The sequence below is a fragment of the Taudactylus pleione genome, unplaced genomic scaffold (assembly GCF_031769625.1).
Source record: "Taudactylus pleione unplaced genomic scaffold, aTauple2 ptg000199l, whole genome shotgun sequence".
Lineage (NCBI taxonomy): Eukaryota > Metazoa > Chordata > Amphibia > Anura > Myobatrachidae > Taudactylus > Taudactylus pleione.
In genome coordinates, this window is record NW_028284601.1 from 4,846,451 (window position 1) to 4,873,661 (window position 27,211).

General features: G+C 43.2%; 1 protein-coding gene across 1 annotated transcript in view; it reads left to right on the top strand.

Moving 5' to 3' along the window:
• Window positions 1–27,211, top strand: part of LOC148518729 (RAS guanyl-releasing protein 1-like) — a 79,717-nt gene that overhangs the window by 23,444 nt on the left and 29,062 nt on the right. The window contains exons 8-10 of the mRNA XM_088477052.1: window positions 727–900; window positions 11,539–11,655; window positions 17,322–17,597. Of these exons, the coding sequence (XP_088333178.1) occupies window positions 727–900; window positions 11,539–11,655; window positions 17,322–17,597 (567 nt within the window). The remainder of the gene's footprint in view (window positions 1–726; window positions 901–11,538; window positions 11,656–17,321; window positions 17,598–27,211) is intronic.

The following is a 27,211-nucleotide window of genomic DNA, read 5'->3' on the forward strand; positions in this document are numbered from 1 at the left end:
AAATTTACTAAAGTGAGAGTTTTTAGAAGAGAGTTTTAAAAGTGATGTTGCCCACAGCAACCAATCAGATTCTACTTAACATTTAACTAGCACCTTCTAGTAGATAATAGCTAGAATCTGACTGGTCGCTATGGGCAACATCACTTTTAAAACTCTCTTCTAAAAACTCTCACTTTAGTAAATTTACCCCTAAGTATCTGGACATATACCCACCCCATTCTGTGGATATTTAATGTGCGGACAGATTGATCCATTCGATGATGGAGCACTCTTTCTGTAAAATGGGCATTTCAGGGTGGCAATTTGGTGGAGACCACTGATCTCTCTCATGGGAGTGCCATGGGCATGTAGGCCGACTTCTGTGCTTGTTCGCAGCGTTCCAGCGGAGATGGGTCACCTGTTCCAGAAAAGTAATTTTCACCCAGCGTGGAGTGGGTGGAAGTGCCGATACTAATCTGAGGCTGGCAGATAAAACTGTGGATGGGCCAGCAATCCGCATAAAAATGGATGGGTAATCGGCATAGATGGACGTATACTCGCAACAGCATAAGGTAGCAAGCAGGCTGTGCCACCCGTATGGAAAATGGGCTTCAGGTGCCTCCGACTTGGAATCAGGTCCTTAATGTCCATGTTGCTATATGGTTCCTCTGTTTTAAAATTGGGAGATTTTGAAGTTGCCTGTGGAATTGTTGATAAAGGACGTTATTTGTGCTCTCTTTGTGCCAGCATTTAGACTATCGAAGCTACACTTTGCAGAGTTCACTACGAGAGACCCCTCGGTTGGAGCGATCGGTCACCTTGTGCAACAGTATTTCCCAGTGGGTGCAGCTCATGATCCTCAACCGACCCACTCCACAGCAGAGAGCAGAGGTGTTTACCAAGTTCATTCAGGTGACACAGGTGAGAGCGGAGTATATCGTGTTTTGAACCCAAATCGGCATATATACTGGTAAGATCAGCAGATTCAGCCTTAAGTTGCATTGTCAATGCTTCAAAAAATTAATTTATCAACCATTAGCAGAAAGTGTTCAATTGGAAGTTTTCATGGATGGTAATGTGCTTGGTGGATAGTGAGAGAACTGGGAGCTTCAGTTTGTGAACTTACCAATACAGAAAGCCTTGAATATTGGAATTCTCTCTGATTCTGGATTTAGTGACCTTTTCTTGCATACTATTGCTACTTACTTATGAGTGCATTTTTGCACAGTAATAGAGATTTCATGGTCAAACTGTATTTGCTCATCAACAGTTCGTAGGTACAAGTATGAAAACTTACAGTATTTGGTGGACACTAAGGAGAGTTCCAGAGTGGTGTCCATTGTGTAATTTACAATAACAGGGAAAATGTTCCAAAGGTTCTTTTCATGAGTAAAAAGTTGGTTAGGGCTATATTTACTAAAGTGCGGGTTTATAGAATTGGAGCTGATGCCTATAGCAACCAATCAGATTCTACTTATCATTTATCTAGCACCTTTAAGAAGATATTAGCTATTATCTGTTTGGTTGCTATAGGCAACACCTCCACTTCTATAAACCCGCACTTTAGTAACCCCTTAGTGTCCAATAACATGTCAGTGGTGCGAGTTCGCTCAGTGTGTGAGCTGTGTGGTGAGGATTCTGTATGTAGGTTTAGTACCTTATGTGACAATTACTTTGAAGGATACAGAGCCGGCCCTAGCCCATTTGGTGCCCTAGGCAAAATTTTGACTGGTGCCCCCTAACAACTTCCCATACCGAGCTGAACAGCTCCTCAGGAAAAAAACAGGCGGCACTCCTCAGTAAGTGCTGTAGACTTTTTAAGACCCATCTGTCTTTTCATCAGGACATGTCCTGATGAAAAAACAAATGGGTCTTGAAACGTCAACAGCACCTATGTGATTTATGACAATATATCACTTTTTTACAACTACTGACGAGCGCCGTCTGTTTTGCTTCCCGAGGGGCTGTTCAGCTCAGTATGGGAATTAGTTTATTATTCCTTACTTAGGAGGGCACCCTCAAGATTAGCAGTACATTTATCCAGAGTACCAGACTGAATGCAATATATATATATATATATATATTATATATACACACCAAGTCAGTAGGCAGCACTCAGAGACTTCCAAAGACGTGTAGAAAGTGTATTCAAAACATTGTGCTAAAACATCAACGTTTCGGGGAGCTAGATTCTGATGAAGGGGACTAGCTCCCCGAAACGTTGATGTGCCGCCTACTGACTTGGTGTATATACATGAGGAGGGCACCAGAGCAACTATAGCCCTTGGTTGGCTTTCCTGAGTGCCGGGCTGCTGTGTATGTATATATATATATATATATATATATATATATATATATAGGTAGTAGGTTTCCTGGGAGGAAGGGTGCACTAAAACGACAGTTCGAATTTATTTATGTTGAAACATCTTGATAAATGAAACTCTGTGATCATGGTCGACGTTTCGGTTCTGTTCCGAACCTTTCTCAAGACCTCAGTCCAATACAGTCATACACATATAATGGTAGAAAGATGATATAACAATATCTGTGAAAAATAAGAAAAACACAATAGCCTGTCTATCAGGCTCCTATATATCAATCGTGATTGAATGAAATATCTACGCTCACTGGTGACATCAGTCATCACAATACTTCACCAAAATGTGAAATATAATATGTGCAATCCCATCATGCAATATGTGTACTAACACGACATAGACAACACCGCATTAATAACTCAGCATCGCTTCAATCATGGTGTGAAGCAGCCAGGGATAGGTCTATATATGTATAGATGATGAGGAACACCAGAATGTGACATGAGACTAAGGCAACTGTTGACACAAAAATATATATATAATTAATATATATAATATATATAACACCCTTAAATAAGGGCACCACCATCCGCATCCACTAACAGCTCACGAGACACTATTAAAGATACCTCAATGCAATTATATTGAAGTGTAGCCAGATGTTGGAGATTCATGCGGGGACACTTGGACCTGTGGGTATCCATTAAGACATAAATAAGATCAAAACCCAGTCAAAAAAGCCGTCATTATATTGTTGAGAGTGCAGGACCATTTGTGTTTTATATATATATATATATATATATATATATATAATATATATATACACATATCCACTCAAATACACATATATACTGTATATATATATATATATATATATATATATATATATATATGTACTGTATATGTGTGTGTATATATATGTATGTATGTGTGTACATGTATATATATGTGTGTACATGTGTATGTATATATATATATATATATATATATATACATCATATATATATATATATATATATATACACACACATTTACACATGTCAGTGTATCTTACATTCTAATCAGGTCTCCGCAGCGTGGAAGCGGGGGACGGGCAGCTGGCACACATTGCTGGGCGGATGGTGGTGGCACACTGCAGGGCTCCTGTGGCAGAGTCCTCCTGACGAGGCGCGGGCAGCCGGCACACATTGATGGGCGGGTGGAGGCGGAACGCAGCTGCAGGGCTCCAGACGGGGGATGGACACCCGGCAAATAGACACAGGAGGCGGGCGTTAACACAGAGCCAGCCGCACAAACACACACTGCGGCTGGCTTCCTTGTATGACTGACAGCAGTGGGCGGGGGCATGTACTGATTTCTAGCTCAGTGCTGAAGCAACACCTCCGCTGGACTCCGATCGCAGCAGCAGTCGGGGGGCGGAGTCAGCAGTAGTCTGAATGGTAGCGGCAGAGCGCTGGAATGCCCCTAGGCATTTGCTTATAATGCCTATGCATAGGGCCGGCTCTGGTAACAGATGAGTAGAACATTCTGGATTTTTGTTGGCATAGAACCTTAGAACCCTGACTGCACATCACAAATCCATTTGTTGTTTACCTCAGAGCATAGATTGACCACCAAGCAGGGGCGTATCTTTAAAGGGTGCAGGGTGTGCGGGGCACACTGGTCCCTGGGTCCAGGAGGGCCCCGCACCGCACACCCTGCACCCATAGTATTATCGGTGCGGGCGTCCGGTGCTGTAAAAACGTCTGGAAAAGGGTCGCCGCTGCCATTTTCCCGTCGTTTGCGCATGCACAGTACAGGAAAAAGGGCCGCCACGGCCATTTTTCCGGTGACCTGCGCATACTCTATAGACTTTGGGTGCACTCTAGTGCCCAGAGTCTATAACTCCGGCGCTGGCCGCGCACCGCTCATTGCGCTGCCGGCCGCCGGACAGAGAGGAGGGGGTCCGTGTTGGAGACTGCACATGGGCCCCCTCCTCTCTAGAAACGCCCCTGCCACCAAGGGTGCTTTTAGGCGCCCTCCTAAACTCCACCCTCTAAGGAAACTCTCTACAACCTAGCACAACCTAGAAGTGCATCTAAGCAAAACAAAATCTGGAGGCATACTGTGCAAAAGTCTAAACATCACATTAAACTTCTAGCAAATTAGTACAACCCTGTCATGACAGTTTTTAGGCTTAGCCTTGATTATGGCTTTAATACAGTAAATCAGGGGACATTAAGACGGTTTAAATTAAATCTACCACTTTTCCGTGTTTAATGTTTTGTGTTACGCTGGATAAAGTGAGCCTAGCGATGCACTTCTTCGCTGAAATGCAACTGGTGAAAACCAAGTTCTGCAGAGTGGAAATGGGCGCGCTCCCCTAGGAATGCTGCTGGAAATTCTCTTTCTCTCATTTCAGTAATCTCACTCCTCAAACTTAAAACTTGTGTTTGCACTGCTGAGAACACCAGGGCGCTTACTGGGTGCATAGGAGGGTACTCTCTAATTTCACCCAATCCACACATCAACCAGTGCAAACTTCTGCTTCACCTCACGCGCAACTTTGTGCCTTGTGTACATCTACACATGCCATGGCCATTTTGTGCTACATAAGTGACCTCCTCTGATATCAGATTAAATATGGGATGTTCTTTGTGGTTAATACAGAGAGGACTAAGGTTGCTGAAGATAGTTTTAGACTTGAGAAGCTACCTAGCATATATAGAGACAGAGGAGGTTCTGGAAGTTGGTTTTATGTGTTAGAACTGAAGTTGTTTGGTGAGTACTGATAATAAGAAGGTTCTGGAGGTAGATTTGATGTATGGATATGTCACTGGTGAACAATGAGGGAAGAGGTTCTGAGATAGTTTCAGTAGTTTACACTTGGTGGATTCTGAGGCTGGTTGTCCTGTAGTTGTTTGTTAACGGAGATTGAGGAGGTTCTGAATGTTAGTTCAGTGATACGTGACAAGATGGCCATTGAATATTGAAATGGAAGAGGTTCCAGAGATATGGGCCTGATTCAGAGATGTACGCTAAGTCGCTAACCCGATGGATATCCACACCTCCCATGTTTTGGGGCCTGCGCATGCACAGGATCCATAAACCTTCTATCGGATGAAGTGTGCCATGTGTGCAAATCACTTAACCTAAAACTAAATAAAGACACTATGGGTGGTATTCAATTGTTATAGCGCGCCCGATCTCCCGTCTAAAGTGACGGGAGATCGCGGGGCGCTATTCAATTGTTGCCGATAATCGCGATGATCGCGCCCATGGAGGTTGGGTTCAGCCGTGTAAAACGGATACCCCTGTCCAAAGTGCTGGGCGCGATCACGAAAGTGCCGTTTGGGTGCCTTTTCACACATTTCAGCTCTCACTCCCTGGGAGGTGTGAGCTGAAATGGTGCGGCGGCAGCTGATCACCCCCGATAGGAACATCAATGGAATAGCTCCTGTCGGCCGAATAGGGTGCAAAACAATTGAATACTGCCCTGAGACATAGATTTGGCAGAAAACTGATTGCTATTTATTGAAGCAGTAATTATTTATTTAATTATTCATTTAAGGATGTATGGTGGCAAAGAAAGACAACCAGAAATCAGCCAATCTGCAATGCCCACACACAAGGAACAACAGGCATAGCAGGTGTATACCGCCCAGAGTGCACAAACATAATTATAAAAACCCCTATAAGCAACAAAATGTATCCACTCACCTTCTACCTTGACTACCAACCCGTTTGGGTGGTGAAACTGCACCCAGTTAAGTTGGTACAGCCAACTACCAGTCAACAAAGGGAGCGTACCTCCTCTGAACAATTGCACCCGGACTGGCGATCTGCTGTTTTTTTCCCACCACAGCAAGGTTCTGACCGTAGAACCGCCGCACCGCCACCATACAATAAACTACACCAATTACTCAACGACCCTAAACAGATCCTCAACAAACAATGACAAACCTTCCTCCGTTAAATGAACCCTATCAGCTCGGTAGAGATATCTGTAACGAAATTGAATCCCTGCGTGGGGAATCATGGCCACCACAAATTTTGTCACTGCTGAATTCATTTTTTTTCCGGGCCTTGTCTATATCAGGAAAATCCCTAACCCCACGCCACAACTGGCGAGGCACAATAAAAGACCAGATGAGTTTGCACAAGGGCCATGCCGATAGCACTCGCGATAAATCATCGATGATAGCAAATTGCAACTCCAATGTGGACCTCTGTCCCAAGTCATTGGCCCCTAAATAAACCACCAAAGCTTGTGGTACTCCAAAATGTCTCGCACACTCCAACAACCTAGGACAAATAGAATGCCACTTCATATCTCTGACACCCATCCAACGGACCCTAGCAGAATCCAGAAAAACCGGGGCTCGATCCGAAGCCATAAACCTAGAAGCCCAGACAATATACGAGTGGCCTATTATACAAATGCTGCATAAATCAAAGAGCAACCCTAAAGAGGAGGAAAGGCACTAGAGAAAAAACATTAGTAAATGTAGAAAAACTATGTAATAATGTAAAATTTGTGAGGATCTGCCAAAAAGAAAATTGTGCTATTTGGTCGCCAACTTTACTAATTGAAGTGGCTGAGACAAACAAAAAGATACATAAGGAAAGAAGAGGTGGGGTGGGGGGGGGGGTAATTGGGAAAAAAAACCAGGTGAACTCAGCAAGAGGTAAAATAAAAATCTGCTGAGGGACAAACTAGAACCTAATTAATTAATTGAAAATAGCCAAATTAGCTGAATTAGTCCATCAGTTCAAGCAAAAATGTAAAATCCCTCAAGACTCCCATTGCGACCAATTGCAATTAGCTAATCCCCGAGTAGGATGGACAAGAGTAACAGACAAGACCAAACAATAACAAAACTGAGATTGGACTATAAACATAACAATTTCAGACTTACACATAACTTTTGTTTTGTTAAAACCAAAACCATTAACAAAATTAATGACGAGGCCTAATGTAACGTTTGTAGCTGGCCGATTTCCATTGCCCCAAGGCCATCATTGCTTACCCTGAAAAACCCGCTGCTGCCGCTGAAGTAGCCACCCCGATCCTAAAGGAGTGTGTTCCAAAATCCCGAGATGAGAGTCCGCTACTCGACACAGATTGCCTCAAAACCAGCCAAAGTGGTACTTCGTAAGCGGAGTCCTGTCCATATGCATGAGCCACGAGCCAGGAACATTAGGCCGCAACAATGCATAAAGCGTAGCCAGGACCACATGGCAGATCCGTTTGGAAGATGCCACCAGCTCTGAAACTCGCAAAACACAATGAAATGCCAATGAAAACACAACTTGAATCAGAACCGACTTGTACGAAGAAAACGCCACCCCTTGAACTGCCCCTAACACTGATGGAAGCAAATGCGCGTCCACAGGTCTACTGGCTGGGAGACCCGTGCCCAACCTTTTTAAAGCCTTCACAATCAAAAATCTTTTAGTAAAGTCAGGGAGGCCCTTCAATTTGCAGTAAAAAGCAATACCCGCCAATGAGCGCACAACAGAAGCTCTGGATCTGCCAGCTAAACGAAGACTCCAAATAAAAGAAAGCATCGAGCGATGCCGACTCTTACCTGCCTGGCTGGTGCTATAGGAATAATCTTCCCATTCATTCCATGCCTGGCGATAGGCTCGCAGCGCGGCAGGGGCTAGAGACTGTTCTGCTAAGCCCTCCATGCCGGCTTGATCACCTGCCAAACATAAGAGGGGCAAAGCAAGCCGTCGATGTCAGCATCAGGAGCCAAAGATCGAAATCTAGCCCACTGAAAACGTGACAACGCATCAGCTATATAATTCTCCACCCCTCGGCACGTGCCTTCCTTTAAACATGATGTTACAGCGCAAACATGTCAAAAGAAGCTGCGCGAGCAAACGCAAAACGAGCAGTGATGCAGCACGTTGCCTATTGATAGCGTGCACTATGCCTAGGTTGTCACATCTGATCACAATGCTGCGATTGCGCAACCTATCGTCCCAGATTTCCAAGGCAACCATTATGGGAAAGAGGTCCTGATTCAGACCCGCTCGAGTGGGTCGATGTTTTACCACTGCGCATGCGCACGCCGGAGCCGGCTCCGACATGCGCTCCGTCGCTCCGGGTCTCGGACCAAAATTTTTGGTCACCCACAGCTATGCGAGCGGCCCGGAGGCCGCACCAAAAGAAAAAAAACGCCCTGATTCAGAGCTAGCGCTCTTTCAGAGCGTCCGGCTCTGAATCAGGCCCAGAGTTCGAAAAGGAGCAAATCCTTAGTCAAACCCTTCACCACCCATTCCTCTGGCCAACAAGCAACACACCAGGACCATCGAGGTAGCAACCGAACACCGTGGCACCTGCATTTATAACAGCTGCAGCTGGAAATTGTCAGCGACTGGAGGCATCCAAAACTGGACGCCAATAAAGTCCTGTAGAAATGAGACCCAAACAGACAGGTCCCGCTTAATCTCTGATGATAAACAAAGCAAATGTCTCGGCTTAGAAACTCCAGCCGTGTCCCTTTCCATCTTTCGCGAGAAAACTCTGCCCATCGGTATAACCTTACAGGCAAAGTTTAAAGGTCCAAGAGAGATTGTGCCTGCCACAGCGTAACTTTACTTGAAGCCGTGCACTCCGCTATGGCATTGCGCAACTTGTCCACCTTATTCTGAGGAAGGCAACAAGAACCCACACAGGTATCGATATCGATACCAAGGAATGATAAGGAAGAGGAAGGGCCCTCAGTTTTGTCCGCAGCAACGGGAACTCCAAAATTAATAAACAATGCTTGCAATGAAAACAAAAGATAATTACACCGATCCGAACCAGCTGGGCCAACACACAGAAAGTCATCAAGATAGTGAACTATCCCATGACCACCGCAAGAAAATCTACACACCAATGTAGGAAGGTGCTAAATCGTTCAAAAAATGCACAGGACGCAGAACGCCCCATAGGCAAACATTTGTCTATGTAATATCCGTCGTCAAGGCTAAAACCAATGAACCGGAATAACTCAGGGTGCAAAGGGAGTAAATGAAAAGCTGACTCAACATCTATCTTAGCCATCAGTGCGCCATAAAATCTACCCACATCCAAAGCATCGTCAAAAGACTGGTATACCACTGAGGCAACCTCAACTGGTATAGCATCATTTACAGACGAACCTGGCGGGTAAGACAGCTGCTGACTGAGCCTCTATCTACCGTGAATTTTCTCAGGAACCACCCCCACCGGGGAAAGAATAAAATCCCTAATGGAGGTTTTAGCAAAAGGCCCTGCCATGCGCCCGATGCTAACCTCACTGGCAGCCTTATCATTCACAATGTGAGGCAACTCAGAGGCAGACTTTAGATTCCTAGGTGAACCTGTGCTGACAACCCTGCAAATTGGCAAATGAAACCGAAACTAAAACCTTCAAACAAAAACTCAGCATCTCACCCATTCGGGTACCAACCCAACCATTTGGCCATTGCTTCGATATGGACGGGCGACGGAGCTTTACTTAGCACCTGCAACCTTTGCTGGCTGGCCAGAATGCTGTTGGACATCCAACCTGAAACACTTGGAGACGGGGAGGCTGCCCCCACAACGGTGAGTAGATATGGCAGAAATAATTGATCAAGGCTCTGGCTGCGCAGCTACGGGGAAAGCGGCAGAAGCTCCCTCAGAAACAGCCTCTGTAGGGGCTGCCTGTACTTGAGCCTGTACACTCTGCCTCCTAGCTTGACAAGGGACCCAGGCCACCACTGACCTAGCAGAGCCTCTTCCCCTACCTATATCAACCCCAGGGGCTGAAACCCCCCCTGAGCCCTATTGGATGGACCCAGGAGCCTGCAGGATGTGCCCTGTGAGATGGCGCCTAAGCCCCAGCCCCCACTCACTAACGTGGCCGGCACCCCGCTGTGAGGGAGAAATGGGGCAGCCAGCAGCTGAATCCAGGGCCCCAGCAGCACCTCCGCCGCTTACCCACGGCACCAGAATGTTTCCCCCTCACGGGAGTGCATGCCCATTCACCTCCATTTCGGCGCGCACTCGTCTGCGACCAGACACTGGGGGGGGGGTCCGCATCAACAGCCAGGACCGGGATCTCGGAAGCTGGTGGCCAGCGCGGACTCCACCCAGCAAAGCCACGTGACCCAGACGCCCAGCAACCTCCTGCGCAGCTGCGACCAACATTGCTAAATTAAGGGGCCCATCAGTAGGAAGAAAGCGGGCATGGAGCCTGACGCTGCGGCGGGGACGGGGCATGGCGACAGTAAAATGAAGAAGGGCCAGGACAGTGCCCGGAGTGATTGGGTAAGTGGATAAGTGTAATAGAAGGAATAGAACAGACAACATCTGAAAGAGAAACGAAGGTGACAGCAAAGGAGGGCAAGGGAAAAGATAGAAACAGGTAGAAAATAGAAGGAGGAGGGAAACAAGAATATGAAGCAAACAGAAAGCACCAAAAACTGTAAATCACAAACAGCACTGTGAATTGACTTGGCGCTGTCTCTGACAAAAGCCTGGAAACAAAGAGGGTTTGGCCCACACTTCCGGCCCCTTAAATACTGTAAACAACCACTATAAAGTATAAACACGCCCCTGCACTGCTATTGGCTATTAAAAACAAGTGATTTGCACACATGCCAGCCCCCATCCTTGAGGATTAAACCACCTCTTTCCTTATGCTAATCATTCTGTTTCTCTTCTGCGTATGTGCAGAACGGGTCATGCGATCTCGCTTGCAGATACCCCCTAGCCACAGCATGATTGACATGCTGCGGCATTTGGGGGATGGAGTGGGGGTGTGGCTGGCCACTGCTCCTGGAAACCGGAGTGTCGCCCCCGTTTTCCCCCGTTTGCATTTTATATGGACGGAGTTGCACAGCCTCTTGTGTGCGGCCTTATGACAGGTAGTGGTTTAAGGACTACTCCATCAAAAAAACCCTCCTCCCCCAAGTAACTGAACTGCGGGGGGCTCATGCCAGGTAGTACTCATACCTGGTGGTGGGGCAGTGGCTCTTCTCCTGTCAACAATGCTGGACATGTGACTGTAAATAGCGTTGTGTTGGAGCTGCATTTGTTTCTGTATTGTTCCTTCTCCTCCCATGTTGTGGAAATAGAGAGGAGGGTCTGCAGCAGATTTGGGGTACACGTATACTTCTTAACTGGGCCTGGGTGAGACACCGACCCAATCTATGTTATGAGAAAGCAGCCGTTTGATAATTGATAAAGTCTTATTTTTATTATACTCTTATTATTTATTTTTTAAAATTATTATTGCAGAAGCTCCGCATACTACAGAACTTTAACACCCTGATGGCAGTGATCGGAGGGCTGTGTCACAGTGCTATCTCCCGCCTGAAGGAGACACATAGCTATCTATCCCATGATGTATTAAAGGTCAGTAAGGAATATCATTTATCTGTTGTAAGGCGTGACCTACTTTCCTCCACTCTATAGGGAAGTCTATGCGGAATTTACCATGCTCTAATGGAATTCTTAGCCTTCCCCTGGGGATGAATTTGTATAAAGTGATCATATGGCACCATATCATTAATTACATTTATTTACAGTGCATCCACCTGAATTTACCACAGTTGGACTCCAATTAAGCTGTAGGAACATCTCGAGGATGATCAATGTAAACAGGATGCACCTGAGCTCAATTTTGAGCTTCACGGCAAAGGCTGTGAATATTTATGTACATGTGATTTCTTAGTTTTTTTTATTAAATTAGCAAAAAAATCGAAAAAAAACCTTCTTACACAATGTCATTATGGGGTGTTGTGTGTAGAATTTTGAGGACAAAAATGAATTTATTACATTTTGGAATAAGGCTGTAACTAGAGATGAGCAGGTTCTGATTTTCCCCGCCAAAAATTTGGTCTCAGTAAAGAGGCAAAACGTCATCTTTCGTGGACAAACATCATCATTCCTGGACAAAAGTCCAGGAATGATGATGTTTGTCCATGAAAGATGACGTTTTGCCTCTTTCTGAGACCCAATTTTTGGCGGGAAAATTCAGAATTTGGCGGGAAAATCCAAACTAATCCAAACCCGCTCATCTCTAGCTGTAACATATCAAAATGTGGAACAGTGAAGCGCTGTGAATACTTTCCGGATGCACTGAATATAGTACCAGCAAACCCCGCAGCACATAACAATGATTTAAGGATACTAGTTAAACAAATGCATCATAACTTAAGATATTCAACTGTCCAGGGCTGTATTTCACTATGCCTGATCCCAGCAGAGGAACTAAAAACAATACTAAACTCTAGGGGGTAAATTTACTAAAGTGAGAGTTGTTGGAAGTGAGTTTTAGAAGAGAGGTTGCCCATAGCAACCAATCAGATTCTAGCTATTATCTTCTAGAAGGTGCTAGTTAAATGTTAAGTAGAATCTGATTGGTTGCTATGGGCAACATCAATACTAAAACTCACTTCTAAAAGCTCTCACTTTAGTAAATATACCCCTAGTAGTACACTTTTGTAAAGAATATAAGTAACATTTATGTCAATATAATCCTGTTTTTCTAATATTGCACTTCTTATTCTGCTAAATCTTGCTGGTTCCCTTGCTGAGCTAGATGCCAGTAATTAAAAAGTAAGACTGATAATCTGTTACTTGGGCCATCGAGGTATTACAACAACAGAGTGACAGAAACTAGATAAGTAGGTACAAATTCGCATGAAGCTGTGAGGCAATTTGAAATTGTGGAAGCAATTGAAAGGGAGCCCTGTGTGAATACACAGATCATTTCTACAAAGTCTGTAAAACCTGTCAGTCACTCACTGTCTGCTCAGGTAGACAAGAACTTCCCTCTTATCATCATGGCTCCCTGATACACAGGAGTCAAGCAACACAGGCCTACAGAAAATATTTTGTTAAGCATGACTAGTTCGGGTAGTTCATGTATATTATTCATCTCACAACCACACAGAATGTGACACATTAATGTCAAATAGGGTTTTGAATAGTTCCTTAACTATGTTTTTAAGTACATTTGCTTTGTCCCCTGTGTTATATTTAACCATTTATGGGCTACTGATGACGTTTGGGGCAGGATAATGAGGAAGATGGTTGTGTAAGGGAACAATGAAGAGAGGAGACAATTACACAAGGAGTGAGAGGGGCCAATGTGTGTCAGGACATAAGTCACAGTCTCGCTTTAGTGTAACTGAAAAGACGCATCAGAGATTCACAAGTACTCGCATCTCATTCTAAGAATTGTAAGATTAAACCACAGCTTGTCACCACATGAACACATTAAGGTGATTTCCTCACCAGTTATTTAGTGGTTTCATCTATCTGCAGGGTAGTATCTGCACAGGAAGTGCTTGCAGCTCAAAACACACGACGGTCAAGACTTGTTGTAAAGTTCATTATATTTACTGCATATAAATGCATTTTTATGTGCAATTTATTGAAGCATTTCCTAGCGTGGTAATGTGTCACGTAGACACCCTTACTTTTATTTGGGGGCTACATTATGTTTTTGACACAGCAGGAGAGATGGTGACTGCACATGAGAATCTGCTCATACCCTGGGCACTGGAGAGAGGTGGCACCACCAACACTACCAGGATACAGGCTGTCCCTTTTCTGTTGAACTGCAGCTCGTCTTGGAGACGAGTGGAGAAGAGCTGCTAACAACACTAGGGTGTATTCACTAAGAGATGAAGGGGTCTATTTACTAAGCCTTGGATGGACATAAAGTGAATAGAGATAAAGTCTCAACCAATCAGCTCCTAACTGTAATTTTTCAAAAGCAGCCTGTGACATGGCAGTTAGGAGCTGATTGGCTGGTACTTTATCTCTTAGTGAATACACCCCAGTGTTGTTAGCAACTCTTCTCCACTCGTCTCCAAGATGAACTGCAGTTCAATAGAAAAGGGACAGTCTGTATATTTACCACCAGTGCTGGTGGTGCCACCTCTATCCAGTGCCCAGGGTATGAGCAGATTGTCATGTGCAGCCACCATCTTCCATCCTAAAGTTCACTCGTCAACCCCAATTACAAACTACATTAATGCAAAGTGACAGTTAGGAACAGATTGGTTGGTACTTTATCTCTAACAATTTTATCTCTCTCCCAGATTTCATGAATAACCCCCACTGTCACTAAGGGCGGGATGTACTAAGCATCGCATCCGCGATGCCTTAAATCCCGCCTCTTATCGGGTATATACAACGGTTGATTACTGCGGTATGTAGTTAGAAATGCGATTTAAATCGCAAAGGACAACTCTTCCGATAGGAGCGGTCCTTTGCGATACCCTGGGATAGAGGGACTTCTGGGCTTAACACTCAAAAGTCTCTCTGGCATCCTTCTGCGCATGAGCAGAAGGACGCCAGTGCCATTGGGGGAGATGGGATGGAGCAGAAGGATGCCAGTACCGCTGGGGGAGATGGGATGGAGCAGAAGGACACCAGTGCCACTGGGGGAGATGGGATGGAGCAGAAGGACACCAGTGCCACTGGGGGAGATGGGATGGAGCAGAAGGACAACAGTGCCGCTGGGTGAGATGGGATGGAGCAGAGGGACGCCAGTGCCGCTGGGTGAGATGGGATGGAGCAGAAGGACGCCAGTGCTGCTGGGTGAGATGGGATGGAGCAGAAGGACGCCAGTGCTGCTGGGGGAGATGGGATGGAGCAGAAGGACACCAGTGCCACTGGGGGAGATGGGATGGAGCAGAAGGACACCAGTGCCACTGGGTGAGATGGGATGGAGCAGAAGGACGCCAGTGCCGCTGGGTGAGATGGGATGGAGCAGAGGGACGCCAGTGCCGCTGGGTGAGATGGGATGGAGCAGAAGGACGCCAGTGCTGCTGGGTGAGATGGGATGGAGCAGAAGGATGCCAGTGCTGCGGGGGCAGATGGGATAGAGCAGAAGGATGCCAGTGCCGCTGGGGGAGATTGGATGGAGCAGAAGGATGCCAGTACCGCTGGGTGAGATGGGATGGAGCAGAAGGACGCCAGTGCTGAGGGGGCAGATGGGATAGAGCAGAAGGATGCCAGTGCCGCTGGGGGAGATTGGATGGAGCAGAAGGATGCCAGTGCTGCTGGGTGAGATGGGATGGAGCAGAAGGACGCCAGTGCTGAGGGGCAGATGGGATAGAGCAGAAGGATGCCAGTGCCGCTGGGGGAGATTGGATGGAGCAGAAGGATGCCAGTGCTGCGGGGGCAGATGGGATAGAGCAGAAGGACGCCAGTGCCGCTGGGGGAGATTGGATGGAGCAGAAGGATGCCAGATTCACGGGGGGGAGATGGGAGGAATCCTATTGATCTCTCTCAAGGGGTATCCCGAAAAGCAGCACATAGGCTTCTATTGGGTAACCCCACCTGAAGATGGAGTTAACCATCGGGATGAAGTGATGCATTCCGGTTCTTAGTACATATGGGAAATGCGGTAAGACCTCAGAAAATTGCATTTTCAAGGGTTTTACCTCACTTTTCAGTATAGTTCATCCTACTCTATGAGTGATGATTCGGTGCGTGGCACAAATCAGAAGCATTGTCTATTGGTCAATGTGTGCTCCATTAAACACTTATGATAACACAATCCTTCCTGATCCATCCACTCTTCCTTCTACTGCCGTCTTCTATCCACCCTGGTTGCCTCGTCTCACACTCATCTGAACCAAGTCAGACTTCCTCCCAATCTCGCCATATTCATACGTTTACTCAAAACTCACCTCTTTATCTCAGCCTACCACCCCTCCTTCAAAATATCCACTCTTCTCCTCCCCTGCACTTCGCTTATCCCCACTGTACCCTCCAACTGTTCTCCCCTCCCTTTAGCATGTTAGCTCTTCAGACAGGGCCCTCCATCCTCATGTTCCTCCTCTGCATCCTTGCTTCCAGTGCTCCTGTTCCTTATCTCCTAGTCCCTTTCAGCTACTCTGGCTCTGTGTGCTCACCCTTCGTTGGGTACAGGCTCATTGAGTACTTAATCGATACCCTCTCAGTTGGACTCACCTCCACTTGTCTGCTAGGAAACAGTGAGTCCCCCATCCCTTGTCTATAGACTGCCTCCTACCTAGTGTGTCAGTGTACTGCCCTGTATTGTCCAATCATATGTCATTTCACATTTACTCTACCATTGATGTGTCATGTTTTCCGGTTACTTTGTATATAACCTGTACGGTGCTGCTGAAACTTTGCGGTGCCTTCAAAATAAAGGATATAATAATAATAATGATCTTGGTGGCTACTTACTGGTCAGATATTGGCTTCATTGTGTAATGGTCAGATAGAATGTGCTCTGCTTACTCGTCAAGTGGGTGCTGTTCTGTATACTTGGCTGTATAATATACATGCAAGATTTAGTGCCTGAGTCATGCGTGTAAGTCGCACTGCACATGAGTAGCGATTGTTTCGCGATTGTGATCGCACAGAGGAGTCACTCGCAAAGTGACTGACAGGTAATCACCGTTTTGGAGGAGGTAATGGGATGGTTAGGTAAATGCAGGCGTGTCTGACCGTTTAAACACCATTTCATGGGCGTGCATAAATTAGCCATTGCGATCGCTTTCGCAGCCTGAGAGCTCTCGGCGTGTCAGGAGAGCAGCAGTGTTTGCGGCTGGTCAGACTTCCCTTACCTGCTGCATGACTGCCTGATGTGCGATGATGTTACCGATGTTTACGCAGGAGCATGACATTGGACGGATATGAGAAGACAGCAGTAGTAGGCGACCTCATGCACGGTTAAGCTTTGGAAGCATTAGCATATTTTCGCACCTGTGTACCGTGTGAAATCTCAGCTGCGAATGCATTACTGTCCAGCTCTGAATCAGGCCCTAAGTATGAAAATGTCCAGCAATGCACTGTTCTTGGTGTGTTTTACACCAGCCCCATTAGGCACAGTATACCAGGAAACCTAGGTTGTAGAGCTTGGTATACGGGTTGGTGCAAACTTAATATAAGTGGTTATTATTAACCCAAAAACAATAGTGTGTTTTTTAATCTACATGGAAAGTGTCAGTACGAGGATGTCCCTTATACATGTTTAGTTTATTCAGTACCGATGTGTTAGTAATCCCTATTCTGGTCTCTTCTGCTAGACGCTGAGCGAGATGACTGAGCTTCTATCCTCAAGCAGTAACTACAGCACGTATCGAAGGGTTTATAATGAATGTGTGGGCTTTAAAATCCCCATTCTTGGTGTGCAGCTAAAGGACCTGGTGTCACTTAATGAGGCACTGCCGGATTACTTGGACGATGGAAAAATCAATGTCAGCAAATTGCAAAGTCTCTACCAGCACATACTGGAGCTTCGCCAGCTGCAGAAAGCCAGTGCGGCATTCAAAGCCAACAAGGATGTGATACTGCTGCTGACTGTGAGTAACCAACAGAGCATAATCTACACTACGGGTAACTGTGAGTAATGGACAGAGCATAATCTACACTATGGATAACTGTGAGTAATACACAGAGCATAATCTACACTACGGGTAACTGTGAGTAATGCTCAGAGTATAATCTACACTATGGGTAACTGTGAGTAATACACAGAGCATAATCTACACTACGGGTAACTGTGAGTAATGGACAGAGCATAATCTACACTATGGGTAACTGTGAGTAATACACAGAGCATAATCTACACTACGGGTAACTGTGAGTAATGCTCAGAGTATAATCTACACTATGGGTAACTGTGAGTAATACACAGAGCATAATCTACACTACGGGTAACTGTGAGTAATGGACAGAGCATAATCTACACTATGGGTAACTGTGAGGGGTAACTATGAGTAATACACAGAGCATAATCTACACTACGGGTAACTGTGAATAATGCTTAGAGTATAATATACACTACAGGTAATTGTAAGTTATACACAGTATAATATACACTATAGGTAACTGTGAGTAATGGACATAGTATAATCTACACTATGGGTAACTGAGTAATGGACAGAGTATAATCTACACTATGGGTAACTGTGAGTAATACACAGAGTATAATATACATTATGGGTAACTGTGAGTAATGGAGATAGTATAATATACACTATGGGTAACTGTGAGTAATACACAGAGTATAATATACACTATTGGTAACTGTGCATAATTCTCAGAGTATAATATACACTACAGGTAATTGTAAGTTATACACATAGTCAAATATACTGTAAGGATAACCGTGAGTAATACACAGAGTATAATATACACGATGGGTAATTGGGTAATACACAGAGTATAATATACATGATTGGTAACTGAGTAATACACAGAGTATAATATACACTATGGGTAACTGTGAGTAATACACAGAGTATAATATACACTATGGATAACTAAGTAATGCTCAAAGTATAATCTACACTACAGGTAACTGTGAGTAATGGACAGAATATAATCTTCACTACTGGTAACTGTGCGTAATTCTCAGTGTATAATATACACTACAGGTAACTGTAAGTTATACACATAGTAAAATATACTGTAAGGATAACCGTGAGCAATACACAGAGTATAATATACACTATGGGTAACTGTGAGTAATACACAGAGTATAATCTACACTATGGGTAACTGTGAGTAATACACAGAGTATAATATACACTATGGGTAACTGTGAGTAATACACAGAGTATAATATACATGATGGGTAAGAGTAATACACAGAGTATAATATACACTATGGGTAATTGTGAGTAATGGAGATAGTATAATATACACTATGGGTAACTAAGTAATGCTCAAAGTATAATCTACACTATGGGTAACTGTGAGTAATGTACAGAGTATAATCTTCACTACTGGTAACTGTGCATAATTCTCAGAGTATCTACACTATGGGTAACTGTGAGAAATACACAGAGCATAATCTACACTATGGGTAACTGAGTAATACACAGAGTATAATATACACTATGGGTAACTGTGAGTAATGGAGAGCGTATAATCTACACTATGGGTAACTGTGAGTAATGGACAGAGTATAATCTTCACTACTGGTAACTGTGCATAATTCTCAGAGTATAATATGCACTACAGGTAATTGCAAGTTATACACATAGTAAAATATACTGTAAGGATAACTGTGAGTAATACACAGAGTATAATATACATGATGGGTAGCTGAGTAATACACAGAGTATAATATACACTATGGGTAACTGTGAGTAATACACAGAGTATAATATACACTATGGGTAACTGTGAGTAATGGACAGAGTATAATCTTCACTACTGGTAACTGTGCATAATTCTCAGAGTATAATATACACTACAGGTAATTGCAAGTTATACACATAGTAAAATATACTGTAAGGATAACTGTGAGTAATACACAGAGTATAATATACATGATGGGTAGCTGAGTAATACACAGAGTATAATATACACTATGGGTAACTGTGAGTAATACACAGAGTATAATATACACTATGGGTAACTGTGAGTAATGGACAGAGTATAATCTTCACTACTGGTAACTGTGCGTAATTCTCAGAGTATAATATACACTACAGGTAATTGTAAGTTATACACAAGTAAAATATACTGTAAGGATAACCGTGAGCAATACACAGAGTATAATATACACGATGGGTAACTGTGAGTAATGCAGATAGTATAATATACACTGTGGGTAACTGTGAGTAATACACAGAGTATAATATACACTATGGGTAACTAACTAATGCTCAAAGTATAATATACACTACTGGTAACTGTGCGTAATTCTTAGAGTATAATATACACTACAGGTAATTGTAAGTTATACACAGAGTAAAATATACTGTAAGGATAACCGTGAGCAATACACAGAGTATAATATACACGATGGATAACTGTGAGTAATGGAAATAGTATAATATACACTGTGGGTAACTGTGAGTAATGGACAGAGCATAATCTACACTATGGGTAACTGTGAGTAATACACAGAGCATAATCTACACTACGGGTAACTGTGAGTAATGCTCAGAGTATAATCTACACTATGGGTAACTGTGAGTAATACACAGAGCATAATCTACACTACGGGTAACTGTGAGTAATGGACAGAGCATAATCTACACTATGGGTAACTGTGAGGGGTAACTATGAGTAATACACAGAGCATAATCTACACTACGGGTAACTGTGAATAATGCTTAGAGTATAATATACACTACAGGTAATTGTAAGTTATACACAGTATAATATACACTATAGGTAACTGTGAGTAATGGACATAGTATAATCTACACTATGGGTAACTGTGAGTAATGCTCAGAGTATAATATACACTACAGGTAATTGGAAGTTATAATATACACTATGGGCTACTGTGTGTAATATACAGAGTATAAGATACACTATGGGTAACTGTGAGTAATACACAGAGTATAATATACACTATGGGTAACTGTGAGTAATGGAGAGAGTATAATATACAACAAGGGTAACTGTGAGTAATACACAGATTATAATATACACTACTGGTAATTGTGAGTGATACACAGAGTATAATCTACATTAAGGATAACTGTGAGTAATACACAGAATAGAAAATACACTATGGGTAACTGTGAGTAATGCTCAGAGTATAATATGCACTACAGATAATTGTAAGTGATATGCAGAGTATAATATACATGAAGGGTAACTGTGAGTAATACACATAGTATAATATGCACTACAGGTGATTGTGAGTGATACACAGAGTATAATCTAGACTACTGGTAACTTTGAGTAATGAACAGAATATAATCTGCACTATGAGCTACTGTGTGTAATATACAGAGTATAATGTACATTACAGGTAATTGTGAGTGGTATAGAAAGTATAATATACACTACAGGTAATTGTGAGTAATACACAGAGTGTAATATACACAACAGGTAATTGTGAGTAATACACAGAGTATAATATACACTACAGGTAATTGTGAGTAATACACAGAATATAACATACAGTAAGGGTAACTATGGGTAATACACAGAGTATAAAATGCACTATAGGTAATTCTGAGTAATGCACATAGTATAATATACACTACAGGTAATTGTGAGTGGTATACAAAGTATAATATACACTACAGGCAATTGTGAGTAATAGACAGAGAATAATATAGACTACAGAGTATAAAATGCACTATAGGTAATTGTGAGTAATGCACATAGTATAATATACACAACAGGTAATTGTGAGTGATACACAGAGCATAATATACACTACAGGTATTTTTGAGTAATACACATACTATAACATACACTAATGGTAACTGTGGGTAATACAGAGTGTAAAATGCACTATAGGTAATTGTGAGTAATGCACGTAGTGTAATATACACTACAGGTAATTGTGAGTGATACATTTCCACATCTTGACTCACCTACATGCAAGTGCCCCATTACCACCCAGTGAATCCCTTTCAGCCTATGACTCAATATCACCTGTAGATACGTTTGGCTCTGGCGCATGCGCAGTATGAAATTACACAAGTTACATAAACAAAACTAACTTATATATGTCATTTTAGGTAGCTGCAGCCTATCCATTACACAGACACAGTATACATAGTGAGCGCCAGGGGTCAGCCAGCTTCACTCTGAGTCACTGCCACTGCCCACTCTGCCACTGGTTAGACAATCAGACATCATTTCTGATTGTCTGACCAGTGGCAGTGACGGAGTGGCAGTGACGGAGTGGCAGTGACTCTGACTGGGGCGGTAGGGGGAAGAAGAGCCTGAGCAGCCAGCCATACTTAAAAAGAAATATCGCAAACATTTGTGTTTGATTAATATTAAATAATTATTTCATACTGTACGGTTTGCCAATTATTTAACATTTATTTTTTTTATATTTAAACTGATTTTGTTGAAAGTACTACTAATTCTAATGGTTTCATTTTATTGACCATTTACATTTTTCCCGTGAATGGGTGGGTAGGGGCCCCAGTGCATTGCTTTGCCCAGGGCCCTCATCACTGTTAAGACAGCCCTGGACGTGGCCTCGCGGCACGCTCCCGTATTTCAATACCCCCGGCCGAGCAGAATGCCTGGCATTTGCCAGAAGTGCCAGATGGGCATTTCAGCCCTGCCCGGTTTGGAACCATGTTCCAAATAGCAAGTCAGTCTCTAAACTTTACTGTAAAAGGTCTATTAATGTTTATTGAAGAGAGTATTTAAAATGCAAATTTCCTCATGGCCTAGTTCATTAAGAACGTATCATTATTTATTTTTATTTATTAACAGTGGAGCTTACAATTTATATTCCCTATCACGTGGACCTTTGTCCATGTACAGTATGTTTTTGGTCTGTGGGAGGACACTAGAGCACCGTACAAAAGCGCAGCAGCTGTGTGGTTAACGTATACCTCTGTACCAGGCCCATTGTTCAGAGTACCATACTCAGTTATATCGCTTAAACGAGGACCCTAGCACCCAACAGCTGACCTAAGCTATTAATTCCCTCTGAATTATGGACAAGGAGCTGATGCCAAGTTTAATGTATATGTATTAAACAAATAAGTTCTACCAAAATATACCCTTATATGATGAAAAGCAGACACCTGAAGATGCACCCAGATCTGCCACCAGTAGTATATGTGCACCAGCAGCACATGTACCAGGTTTACGTCAGGTGTATTTACAGTCAGATACAGTTACATCCAAGGAGGTCATATGCACAAAAAACGTTATTTAACATTTGTTTTGATTGTGCAGAAAGCATTCACTATTAGGTTTGCACTCGATACGGCAGACATAATATTCCTTCTTGTGTACAAAAAGTTGCAAACTTTTTTTTTGGAAATATTCCTACAAAGTCATGTAATATAGACAGAATAGATGAAAAAGCACCTATCAGCTTTAGAGGTACATTTGTAGTGTTGAGTTGGCAAAAGTCATCATCATTGGCGTATACTTGCATCAGACAATATGGCTGCTGACATCTCAGTGCAGGTCTGCCTTAGTTTGCAATTACACTCTGTTTCCCATGTGCGAGGTGGAAAGCACAGCCAGGTCTTCTTGTGTCCTTCTGACTGTTGGAAAGCACTCGGCAGATGGTACAGCCAGGTCTTCTTGTGTCCTTCTGACTGTTGGAAAGCACTCGGCAGATGGTACAGCCAGGTCTTCTTGTGTCCTTCTGACTGTTGGAAAGCACTCGGCAGATGGTACAGCCAGGTCTTCTTGTGTCCTTCTGACTGTTGGAAAGCACTCGGCAGATGGTACAGCCAGGTCTGCTTGTGTTCTTCTGATTGATGGAAAGCACTCTGCAGATGGTACAGCCAGGTCTTCTTGCGTCTTTCTGACTGTTGGAAAGAACTCGGCAGATGGTACAGCCAGGTCTTCTTGTGTTCTTCCGACTGTTGGAAAGCACATGGCAGCTGCTATAGCCGATTCCCCAAGTGAATGATGGAAAGGTCTTGGGGGAGTGCAAGCCGAGTCCCCATGGAAATGTTAGAAACCGGGTCCCCATATGTGCGGTGGATTTGTTTAAGATACTGGGCAACCAGGTAACGTGCGGATGGTGGAAAAATCATGGTTCGGCACACAGGACAGCTGGGGTTCCTCATTATCCATCTGGCACAGCACACATGATGGAACAAGTGTGTGCAGGGCAGCAGTGACCCGTCATGGTAATTCGTCATGCAGGAGTCTATAGATCCATCTGCTGCCTACTGATGACTTAATAGAATATATCTAGCTCTTATCTGCAAGTTCTGCTGCCGGCGGATGGAATGTATAATGATGTTGGGTCTTGTTGGTATATTATCGTCCGATCCCTGTGCATGGGCCGTATTCTCTCCTGTGATGAAGTCCTCTGCGAGTTCTGTGCTCTACGGCTATTTGCTGTGCCTCCCATACGGTGTCGCCTATGGGCTGACCGCAGTCTCTCTAATATAAAAACCAGATAAGGTTCATCTGAAAAGATAAAAGTTATATTATAGCTATAATAATTACACATAGATAATATATATATTAATAATAATATATAATGTTGATCAGTAACATGAGCTGCAGCAATAATAATTTGACTTCTTACCTGTTAACAGTGTTAAGGAAAAATTCAGTGCTGTATGATGTGATGCCAGACATCACTGTGATATCTGCCCGCGCGCGTTTACCATCTATTAGACAAGCTTTGCTAACTTCTATGGGATATAAAGCTGAGTGAATTTACAGATAACGCTAACTACCGTCCATGTGACACGCAGAATAATATGTCTTAAATTGGTGTTACTGCCCCAAACGAATAACTTACCATTTTGTCTACGCCATCCTCTCTGATCCTCCAAAAGTCGTTGCAATTCCCTCCTACTCGTGTTGTGAAAGACAACAAAGGCAGCTCCAGCGGTCAATATAAGAACTGAAGAAATGCCACTGATGATCCTCTGCTCTGGTGTTGTATACCTGGCCATGCGTGAGTCCAAGTCCACGAATGCACAGTAGCACTGCCGAGTCAGACTCGGCAGTGCTCATTTTCACAGCTGCTAATGTAGCGCTAAAAGGATTCGCGGGGACAGCTGATCTTCAGATCATCTGCCTCCGTCATGAAGCAATGTTGAATTGCTCTAGCGCTCACGTCAAGTTAGAATGTTAACATAATGAATAGGCATACAATAAACAAAAGAGTAGGTTGCGCTAATAGATCACAGCAGAGGATTTAATAAATAATTTTTAATAGTCCATAATTAACAATATATGCCCAATAGCTCATATAAAATACACAACTTTAAGATAAAATGCAATGTTAGATAAGAGCATATATTAAGCATACATAAAAAGCACATATAGAATGTAACACATGGCAGCATCAAGGTGATATCACCAATCCCAGTAAAAATTGAAAAAATAGGATATTACTGTCTCTAAGGGTCTCCAGAGTTGTTTATATTGTGTGGGTCTGATCTTTGCAGTATTAGCACATCAAAATCATTTCAAACGGGTGAGTACTTGTATCCAATTAGCTGGATAAAGAGTAAACACTGTGTAGCAATATGTTGCAGCTTCAGCTGCTCTCAGCGTGTCTCCAATAGATTCAGCTCTTTAACACTTATAGACAATGTCTTAGCTTCTAACGTTCTCAGTATAACTCTGAGAGCTTCTGCCCTCTCCGTACTCACAGAATTGTGGAAATGGAAATGACTTAACTCCTTCAAGGTGTATCAGCAGGTCAACAGGATGTGTGAATATTCCTCCCAAAACAAAGGTATGGTACCTCTCCTCACAAGGCTCACAAGCCAGAGTCCGCAAGGTGTTTGTCCTGCAGACCTAGCGGTGATATGTTGTGGGATTGCCGGTATAGACAGGCTGGGTGTTACCGTTGAGCTTGACACTGGTCCGTATCCTTGACGCGTTTCCCTGCACTAGGCGGCTTTTTCAAGAGGCGGAAGTAGTTGTTAGTCAACGTAGACCAGAATAAATACTGCCAGTAATTCTGATCAGCTGTTACTCGTTGTACCTTACAATTAAGAGCTCAGTGCTTTCAATAACAGGTTCCCAACTGAAATACCCATCAGGGAACATTAGTGTTTCTATAAAATATATAATATATATATATATATATATATATATATATTTAAAGTAGCATGGGCCCGGCACTCAAATTCCAACACAATGTGGGTGCCTTCCACAAAGGTATCAAAAGATAATGTCATAGAGAAGCGGCTGCACTCGGCAAAAACAAGCACAATAAAGCAGGGTTAAATAGACCTCTGTATTCACTTCAACGTTGAAGTGAATACAGAGGTCTATTTAACCCTGCTTTATTGTGCTTGTTTTTGCCGAGTGTCGCCGCTTCTCTATGACATTATATATATATTTATATATATTGTGATATGATCGGGGTAGGGGTCCCTCTCCTGGGGTAGATGGACACCTCCTTACACACAGCAGCCAGGAAACAGCACTAGTTGAGGGTTTTCGTGCAAGCTGGTCGGCACCAGTTTTTATTGTGTGACACCAATAATCAAACAAACAAAACATAAAAATAAACCCTAGCCCGTCTGGGCACTAACTAGACAGGTAACTCCGTCTCTACATTTGGCAGGGCCTACTGCCTCACCACAAACATAGTACATACCAATGTCACAGTGGCTCAGAACAAAACCTCAGTGTCTGTTCTCCCCAGGGTGTGTGAGACACTGCATCAAAACTCTTACACAGCTATATTGAGCCACTTCCAGGTGGAAACCGTGATTAGCCTGCTATCAGGCTGAAAGGCCTAACACCTGAAACGGCCCTATGGATGGAGCCCTCCCTTCTCTCTCACATCCACACCCCCAGGACCCATTCTCCGTCTTTTACCAAAAGCCAACACTCAGATCTATTTGTAAAACAGACTTTTCCTGGGGGTTAAAATACATATTACAGGAATCTGGGACACATACACACGCCATCCCTAACTTTTCTAGTGCTCCTATCACAATATATATAGCAATATTATGAATCTGACATGGTAATAGGTATACATGTATTATATATATATCTCAAATAACAAATTATACCATTGTAAAATAAATAAAATGCAATAAAACAAAAATAAAATATAAAGCATACAAAGGATATTAAATATAATAAGTGAATATGAAACTTAAACACCATTAGACTTATAAAAAACAAGACAATTGAAACATTTATTGATCCAAATACAAGTATCTATACTAAAATGTATATAAAGAATCTATATACTGGATCTGTAGGGGATTACATATCAAATACGATATCATGTCAAGTCTCAGACTACTTGAATATACACTGCTTGATTATGCATACAAAGAGATTTATCATATTAATTCAAGATCAATCGTCTCATTTAGCCCTTGTGGCTTTAGGGATTGTAGCTTAAGAATCCACGCTGCTTCATGCCTACAGAGTGCTCTAAACCTGTCACCACTCCTATATGTTCCAAACCAATTACCCGTAGACCAGCCGGATCTCTTTCATGGTACTCTAAAAAGTATCTAGGGACACTATGTTGTAAACACTTCTGGATGTTCCTCCTGTGTTC